The sequence below is a fragment of the Neoarius graeffei genome, chromosome 5 (genome assembly GCF_027579695.1).
Source record: "Neoarius graeffei isolate fNeoGra1 chromosome 5, fNeoGra1.pri, whole genome shotgun sequence".
Taxonomy (NCBI): Eukaryota; Metazoa; Chordata; class Actinopteri; order Siluriformes; family Ariidae; genus Neoarius; species Neoarius graeffei.
The window spans coordinates 90,779,379-90,788,669 of record NC_083573.1 but is presented as its reverse complement, the minus strand read 5'-3'; the positions used below and the strand labels follow the sequence as shown (position 1 = coordinate 90,788,669).

At 42.1% G+C, this 9,291-nt stretch overlaps 1 protein-coding gene across 1 annotated transcript; it reads right to left on the bottom strand.

The window, feature by feature from the left end:
- Window positions 1-1,242: 1,242 nt before the first annotated feature.
- On the bottom strand, window positions 1,243-8,937 carry klf6a (Kruppel like factor 6a). The gene is made up of 4 exons (XM_060922515.1): window positions 8,605-8,937; window positions 6,258-6,828; window positions 5,231-5,354; window positions 1,243-3,951 (listed from the first exon to the last, which is right to left on the bottom strand). Exons 1-4 carry the CDS (start codon window positions 8,704-8,706, stop codon window positions 3,900-3,902), a joined length of 849 nt encoding a protein of 282 aa, XP_060778498.1. The 5' UTR covers window positions 8,707-8,937; the 3' UTR covers window positions 1,243-3,899.
- Between the last annotated feature and the right edge of the window lie 354 nt (window positions 8,938-9,291).

The window sequence follows — 9,291 nt, the reverse complement described above, 5'->3', positions numbered from 1 at the left end:
ATTAAGTGCCAAGGGCAACCCCTGATGCTGATGGGTAATTTGGGTGGCTTTGATCGTGAGTGGTCTCCGTGTTGACTGCAGGGAGAACCAGACTCCAGGAAGCTGAGAAAAATTTTTTTTTTTCAATATTTCGGGACAGAGCCTTGTAAACACATTCCTGTGCTAACTTTGGCAACGAGGTTGTTGGGTCAGGTTTCCTATTTTAGACTCTGGATTGTCAGAAGGTGCAATTTGCCATCTATTCCGGAGAAGCAGGAAAGCACATTTTGTGTTTTGACAGGGCTGCGTTAGACCTCATACACACACACACACACACACACACACAAAGTGCTGGAAATTTATAAGCTACTTTCATTTGTTGATATCTTGCTCATATCCAAAGCTGCCAACAGCAAGAAAATTCGAGCATGCATTGGGAAAAATGTAAACGTTACCACAAATGCCCACTTAGTATAAATCGGTGGATGAGAGAGCTATTATTTTTTTCCAGAGTTACAGCAAGGAATGGCAAAGCGATGTTGATGTCATGTGATTGCTACTGGATATTTAGTAGCGTCTCCATTTTTTAATGACTAAAGAAACCACAGTCCCATCTTCTTGATTTCTCTTGGCTCATAAGTCCCAGACTCGTCAAAATTCACCAAGGTAAAATCGACGTAAAGGAAAAGTAACTAGACAGATACCGTGACTAAAGTCACAGTGATTTGCGCTAGATGACCTGAACAAAATAACAAAAGAAACTGATTGAAAAAATCATAAAGATTGACAGAATTATAAGTGATTGAAAAAAAAGCACCTGTTTTTCATGGATCATTCTGGTTCAGTGATCCAGATCAGCACCAAAAGTCATAGCAAGTTAACTCAGCCCAGAGGTATTCTTCATGTGAAATTTGGTGATGATTGGTTGAAAATTGAAGAGAAATAGTGTCATAAAAATTGTAGGAGGATAATAATAATAATAATAATAATAAAGTAGAAAGATCCTGAGTGAGAGTAACAATTTGCGCTACCGCTGCTAGCACAAATTAAATAACTGTTTCCTGAACTAAATGTGTCTTTCATGTCACATGTCTTTTCCTCTTCAGTGAATCGACTTTTATAGTTTCGCTAAAAAACAAAACAAAAAAAGCAAGATGTAAAATAAATAAATCAATCATAAAGGCTACATAAATCCAAAACCGTAGACGTCAGAACTTGTGCATATCGACCGCAAGGAATTGAAGCAAAACAAGAAGCAAATGATGTCTGATAAGAATTTCTTATTATTCCAATAAAAAATACATTCATACAGAAATAGAACAATTTTGCAAAACAATTTCAAATAAAATTTATATAAAGAAGGAACAAATAAAAATCTTAGAAAATGCTTTTTTTGTATCTCATTTCTAACTTATCTCTTTTCAATTTTGTACAAATATTCAATAGACAACAGGAGAAGGTGTGAGAGGAAATGCGTGATAGAAAGCGTTGGTTATAGATACAAGCAAAAAAAAAAAAAAAAAAAAGAAGAGAGATGGGAGGCTTGATTAAGGCTCGATCACCGCTTAAATGCTGCTTCCCAGTCTTTCCAAAAGAGGATGTACTGTTCTTTTTGCTCGCTAAAGCCTTGCTGATTGGATTTTATAGCAGTTTGTTCATGCTGATCCTCCTGCAGTGATCTGATCTAAAATTCATGTGTGTCTGCTGCTCGATTCCAGTAAGTCCCTGATATTATATACACAGTATTACTGTCTGGTGAGCTTTGTCAGGTTTTTTTTTTATTGCCCCTACATTACAGGAATGCATGGCATGCACGATATTCAGGTATTGGGATTGCAATTGATTGTAATCCTTGGTAGAGATTTTGATCTCACGGAGAAAAAATATATATATATATATATATATATATATATATGCTTACAGGACATCCAGTGAAGCTGTCTGATAAACCAAAAGGCTTCAATTCAACATCTGTAAATTTACATTGTATGGGATGAAAAGAAGCGATTCATCTTGATCTTTCTGGATGCCTGCTCTCTGTTTCAATAATACTGTTGCCAGGCTAAAACAACGCCGTCCAGACAGGTCAATAGTGAACTGTCGGAGTCAGCAGTCTGTGGCAGAATGTGTGCCAGCAAAGCCTTTAGTAATTCATTACACCGATGCGCTACAAGGCGAGGCCTGTCCTGCTAGAGCTTGTTAATTACAATAAATCATTATTTTTTTTCCCCTCTTTCTCTCCATCTTGGTTCCAGGGGAGACAAGTCCAGGCTTCTGAACTGTGGTGTCAAATGATAGCAAAGCAGCTGTGTAATTTTCCCAGTTCCCCTTGAGCCTTATTGCACAAGTAGCAGTATTTCTGTAGTTACCAATGATTTTTGTTTTTTTTAAATGTCCATTTTAAAAAGCATTCATTACGTAATGCACTGTAGTAAACTGTCCGTAAGTGCTTGTATTTCTTCCATGTTCATGTTTGAATGTCAACGTTAATGAGTAAATTAAGCCTTTCTCCATATAATGGAGAAAGAGCGGCCACTTTTGAAAAAGAAAAGGTGCATTTTCATGGGAAATGGAGCCTTAATAAAGCTAAGTTCACTCATACAAGACAAGCGTGACCCCCAAGACCAATCTATTCCACAGGACAAGGTCACTTGCATAAGGCACCATTAAGGTCAACAGTGCATTAATAACAGGTAAAAATGAAAGAAAGAAAGAGATGGAGGGAAGAAAGAAAGAAAGAACAGCAGTCCTCGATGACTCGGAGACGTGTGAATAAAATGAAACGCTAAGCAATAGTGGTTTTCCTCACAAAAAAAAAAAAAGCATCAATGACAGGATTTAAAGAGAAGAATCATCAATCCATTTATGTACAATATATTGTAACATTTAACCATTCGTATTTAGCTGCACTTTATTGGAATCTATTAGCAGTCCTGATAACAAGGAACAGGAAAAAATAAAAATAAGAGTACAAACCCTAATACCATGCAACACCTGTCTATGATAGTGAAGTTATAGTTTTGTGTTTTATCTCTAAGCACACAGCTTATACAATGGACAACGAAAGAGCTTTTTTGTAGCCTGTCGATCAACAAGCTCCCGAACACATTGCACATTTAGTAGCTGCACCAAACACACCAAAAAAACAACAAAAAAAAAAGCCACTTTCATTCATGAAGGGACTCCATAGAGCCTTCAACTGCAGAAGGGGGCAGGATTAGCGGGGGGGGTGGATGGTTGATAAGGGGTGCATTTAGATGTAACCAAAGTCCCATCATCCTTTTGAGAACACAGAGCCTGGGGGAAATGGGGCGAGTCCTGGCTTCTACACCGACACTGATCAGACACACTTTCTCCCCATCACAGGCTTGCAAGGGAAAAGGGGGAAGAAAAAACAAAAAATTCTCCCACACCACTCAGTCTGTAGCAACACACTGGTACCCCTCTCCCACAACTCACACACTAATACACTTATCCTCACACACTGCGAGCTCACGTTCACCCCAGACAGGCTTTTTTTTTTCTTTTAATAAGTACCAGTGTATTGGTTGTCCAGGAGCTGTCCCAAAACAACATGCACCACATGACACACACCATCATTCACCATTCATTCTTTTTTTTTTATCATCATCATTTTGTCCTAAAGTCCTTCATTCTTTGCTTTTCTTCTTTTTTGCACGTGATTTCATCCCTCTCCATTTTCATTTTGTGTTTTTAAATTTTTTTTGTGTGTTTTTTTTGTATTTTTTTTTTCCACAACTGCTCAGTAGGCCTTTCTCCCCGAGATTCCCGGAGGCACAGGGTACGGTGCAAAATGGCATGCTTTGGCTGGACACACACTCCTCCCCCTGATGAGGGCAGGGCAACCAGGAGGCTGGTCACGATACAACGAGAGCAAATCTGCACTTGCCACGACCTGCTCAGAGGTGCCTCTTCATGTGCAGGGCCAGATGGTCTGACCTGGAGAAACACCTGGAAGAGGAGAAAGAACATTAGTGTCACTGGTGATGTCGAGGATATCCACAGTGGGCTTCAGTTTGGACAGTTTCATGTAAACAAATATGAACAGATCATATGGACAGTTTTTTTTTTTTTTTTTGTGGTGCTGCCTAGTGCATTCATAACATCCTTAGGTAGTTGCCTGGTCAGGATCGTGGTGGTTTAAATTAGTGTAATAGTTTATACTTTGGCAAAGAGACACATCTAAAGTTTCATGGGCAATTCGAAGCCAAAATGGGGAAATGCCATGGCTTAATGGTTGGAGAAGCAGCTTTGGAACCAAAAGGTCACCGGTTCGATTCCCTGGACCAGCAGGAATGGCTGAAATGCACTTGAGTAAGGCACCTGCTCCCTAGGCTGCTCTGGATATGTTGCACATCGCTCTGGATAACAGTGTCTGCTAAATGCTAGTAATGTAAAATAATAACTGGGTTTAAAAATAAATAAAGCAACTAAATGACGGGGGGGGCCCTACGTACGGCTCTACTTGAGAGCAATTATGAACTTGAGTGATGTAGCGGAGGTTGAGGAACTGTCTTAGGGTGCATATAATTAGGCCACACCCACTTCAGGTTTACAACCGGACAGATATTTGAAGCAGTAAACAGATTCAGACAGCGTTGAGGTTTTATATCCTGAATATAAACATATATAAAATCCAGGAAGTAACAGTATTGTATTTCAGTAATAGTAATTTTTTTTTTTCTATATCACATCGCATCACATCACGTGTGCTACAACCTGAGAAACACTCTGCTTGCACATCTGATGAAGGACTTTTATTTAAAATGCCCCATCAGTGTCTTTACACATCACAGTGACATGCCTTTTTTTTTTTGATGCAACCGGGGAAGTTGAGCAAGAGAATACGTCTTTTTCAAAAGGCATGCAATGCTCAAAACAGGAGAAGTGATGCTATAAAAGCAGGGATCGGATTGTAACTCTGTTCAAATACTCGGCACATTCGCTCATAAAACCCAGTCAATATCAATATTCAGGAAATACGACACTGTTGTCATTGCTCTTTGAAACACTTAATCCGATTAGGCAATTAAGTGATGAAATCCGAGCATAATGTGACGACTGCCATCGATGAACAGATAAAAAGGAATCAATGGAGAATGGAGGATTGCGAAATCTATTGTATTTCGTGTCGGCGCACATCAAAGGCGCAGGCAGGCTGCTGCAAGAAAAGAGGGGAAAAAAAAAAAAAAAAAAGGCATACGGATGCGATAACACAGAGAGAACATACCTGTCACAGTGACTGCATTTAAATGGCTTTGCACCCGTGTGCTTCCTGAAGTGTCGGGTTAGCTCATCACTGCGCGCAAAGCGCCACACACAGCCTTCCCAAGAACACCTGTACGGCTTCTCACCTGCAAACAAAATGTGCGCACACACCTTCAGGGAAAACCAGTCAGGAAAATGAAGATTTAAAAAAAAAAAAAAAAAGTGAACTAATGCTATCATGAGTAATTCATTATAGCACACAGAGGTTCAGGTTGGATTGCTTCATGACTTTAAACAAACATCATCTGAATGAACAAACGAGATCAGCAAACAGGATCGGTTTCACTCTGACAAGGTCTTTTAAAGAGGGAGAAAAGGAATGATAGGACACCGCTTCCCCTATTCAAACGTCTGTCCCTTTCCCATGACAAAACATGTTTTGGTAGAACAGGTTCCTCTCCTCCCTCTAGGCCTCTGCCCCGTCCTGTCCTCTCCCCTCCTCCTCCCTCCCTTGGGGCATAGCCACATTCCAAACAGATTAAGTCACCGTTTAGCCATGCAGTCATGTGAGGCAAATATGCCAGGAGAGTCAATGCTCTTGCAGCTGAGGGAAAAAGGCTGACTGAACTCGCAGCATTGTTGCGCAACTACTCGAGTGGAACTGATAAATGGTCACCCAAACGTGAAGTTTCAGTCTCCGTCTCGTCATGATGACGTGTATTGTCCGACTCACATTTTGAAACAAACTTTAACATCGCTTTGAATGCGAGGGGTTACTTATTTACAGGGCTTATGTCACGATGAGGAAAGGAAAACAAAACAAGCAAAGAAACAAAAACAAACAGCAGGGGCATTCCAACTGGAAAAATACTGGTATGAGTAACAAAAGCAAGCAAGACCTGTTGAAATGAACCTGTTGGAATGCCCCTTCGTTCAGTTCTGCACTCTTGTTAAACTGGAAAATACCCCAATACTGGTACCAACAAACGTACAGTCATCATCCGTTCCTAAGACTAACACACACACGCAGGAAACGTCTACGGTCTTACCTGTGTGAGTCCGCTGATGTGCTTTTAAGTGTGAACTCTTCGTGTAAACCTTGCGGCAGCCGTTGAAGTGGCACCTGTGCACCCTCTTCCTGCCGTCCGGAGACGTGTCACCCCCAGGCAGCGCGAGTTTATCCGTCCCCTTGGCCGTTCCATTGTTCCTGGCCTTACCGGCTACGTGCAGTTCAGTGTTTATGGATCCCCAGAGCTGAGGGATGCCAGGTTCCTGCAGCGCCTCCGGAGATGACGGCGGCGTGGCGATGATGGATGAGGCCAAGTGTCCCGAGCCAAGAGGGTTCGAGCCAAAGATGTGCGTAGGCGAGAGCTCCTCCGAGCTATCCGACACCTCGCTGCTGGCATCCGAGTTCACGCTGCGCGTCTCGGACATCGGGCCGTCCTGAGCATCCTCCTCCTTGACGTGAGCGAGATCGGCGTTCGAGTCCATTTCACCCTTGTCGCCATCACCGCACGCCAAGATCAGTTTGCTCCACAGGTCCTCCTGAGGGTCGAACTTGAGCTCGGATGCCGAGACGTACGGCTCGCTCTGCAGGTAGCGCTCCAGCTCCAAGCATGTCTGACATGAACAAAACACAAACCAGTTCAGAACAAGACAATCATCTCATGATCTCTAACAGAAAAGAAACCCACTTCCAACCACCTTTAAATCATCACTGAGCAGAATCAGCTTTGGATAAGCCAACCTGGCATTGTATGACTAACTCTTCTCCAACACCTTATTGATATTTCTGCTCAAGTCAGATGCTGCTTAAGCACAACACACTGAGACCCAAGTATGGCACTCATGGCATGATTGTTGCCCAAATTTAGCTTGGCTAAGTGTACATCGTCAAGCCTCATTCTGAAAGACTAACATTTACTCTGTGGTAACAGAGGCAGAATGAGTCATACGCTGGTTTTAGAGTCCTTTTAAGGAAGCCGCACCACTTCCTCCATCTCTGCTTCTGCCGAGTTTCCTCATTCAAGCTGACACGCAATGGACATCCTCCTCTATTTAACCGGTTTAACACAAACGGCTGTGCCGATGCGTTTAATTTCTAAAACTTTCCACTTGTCGTCGTGGTGATGTTCAGTACCAAACGGACCGCACCGAACATCTACACAGGGTTCCTCAAGGGTTCTTCGAACGAACGTCCGACAGGGTAGAGCTGATTCAGGGCTACGTTTCAAAGCTCATATGGATGTGTGAGCACGTCACTGACTTCTTAGATCATCGACAATGCTATACGCTCAGAAAATACATATTAAGCATCACCTTTAGCCACATGAAAGACAGATAGAAAAAGGTGCAGGCACAGTTTCGCACCCTGACTGTGCACGGTGTGTAGCTCCTGACCACCAAGTGAATAATGTATGCTTATAACTTCCCCCGAAATCGGAGATTATTCAGGTCTGCAAAGAAATAATCTCATATACAACCACTTGAAAGCAGGTTAGACCTTTTAAGGTGAAAAAAAAAAAAAAAAAAAGCATTGTAGTTTGGGCACGATGCCAAAAATGTGCCACAGTGAAATGTGTGTGTTTTTTGAACACAAGTCAGATCAATTTCTCTCATGTACAGACTGAACCGTTGGCAGAGTCCCCAAAACCGCATACTTCCGCACTAAAGTCAAAGTAGTATGCCACCTAGGGAAGGTATCACAACTGTGTGTGTGTGTGTTTGGCATGGGCACCATTTAGTGCTAAAGTATGCGGTTGGCTAAGCCCACACACACACACTTCATGCTTTTTTTTTTTTTTTTAAATTTGCATTAATATTTACAACCAAACCCATTTGCAAAAGGCACACTTATCCTCACACTTCACTCCTAACTGATCCTGTCTGCATTATTTGTGGCATTGCTTCACCTCTCTCTCTCTGTCTGTCTGTCTGTCTCTCTCTCAAAACACACACCATTCTGTATTACATTCCATATTTTCTCCTCCTCCTCCTCCTTCTTCTTCTATTAAAAGAAGGACTCAATGAAAACGTCTTGTTTTTGCTGTAGCCTTTAAAACAATTAATAATAATAATAATAATAATAATAAAAAATGATCTGCTGCTTGTTGACAGCTTGCACCATTCTGCAGCTCCTGGACCAACATCCAACATTAAAGTGGTGGTGTTCAGACAGGACAAGGATGCTATTGAAGATGATTTCAATTCAGGCTCATGCAATCAGAACAAGTGTTAAAAATAAAAAATAAAATCAGTAAAATAATAATTATAATGATCACTATTATTATTAGCCTTGTAGTTGCAAGAACAGGCGCGCGCGCCAGGTTGTTTAGATGACTTTTAAAGGAAATAAGAGCTCGTTTTCAGGTATTTCCGTCATGCATTTCTTTTTACCTGTTGCCAGTATTCTTCCAGCGACGGTAAAGCTGAGAAATAGCCGGTGTCATGGACGATCTGCAGCTCCTGGAAAATGCTGCACATGGGTAGAACATCCATCACAAATCCCGAGTGAGCGCGCGAGACACAAACAAACAAACAGAGAAACAGGAAGAGAAACAGGGCAGAAAGAAAGAAAAACAAACACTGAAAACTGTCTTCCTTGGAGCTGGAGGAGATCTTGGAAAGAAACCCGGTCGTCCAAGCAAACAGCGGAGGCTTTCACACTGAGCGGAGCAGTGCTGCGCGGTGAAGAGTCTCTCTGCTCTCTGTCAAACTTCCCTTATTCAAACCTCGCTGCCTGCCTGCTCCTGCAAGCTCCGCCTACACAGCCGTGACGTCGGGGCTGTTTTTTTCCCCACCACTCCGCCAATAGCGTCCTGAGATCCAGCGCGCGCGCACATGATATCACTTTGGGCCAATCACGACGCGGATAGGAAATTAATTCATATTTCTTTTCTCGCCATTGGTTCATTCGAGCGCTCGGGCGGCTTCGTTGATTGGTCGGCTATTTTTAGTCCTATATATATATACACACATTATATATAGAGCTGAGCGCGCAACAAGCGTTTTCATTTGGTCGCTTGTGTTAGCGGTTACCGCAGGCCTGTGTTTTACCTCAGGGAGTGCAATACTACTTTGTAT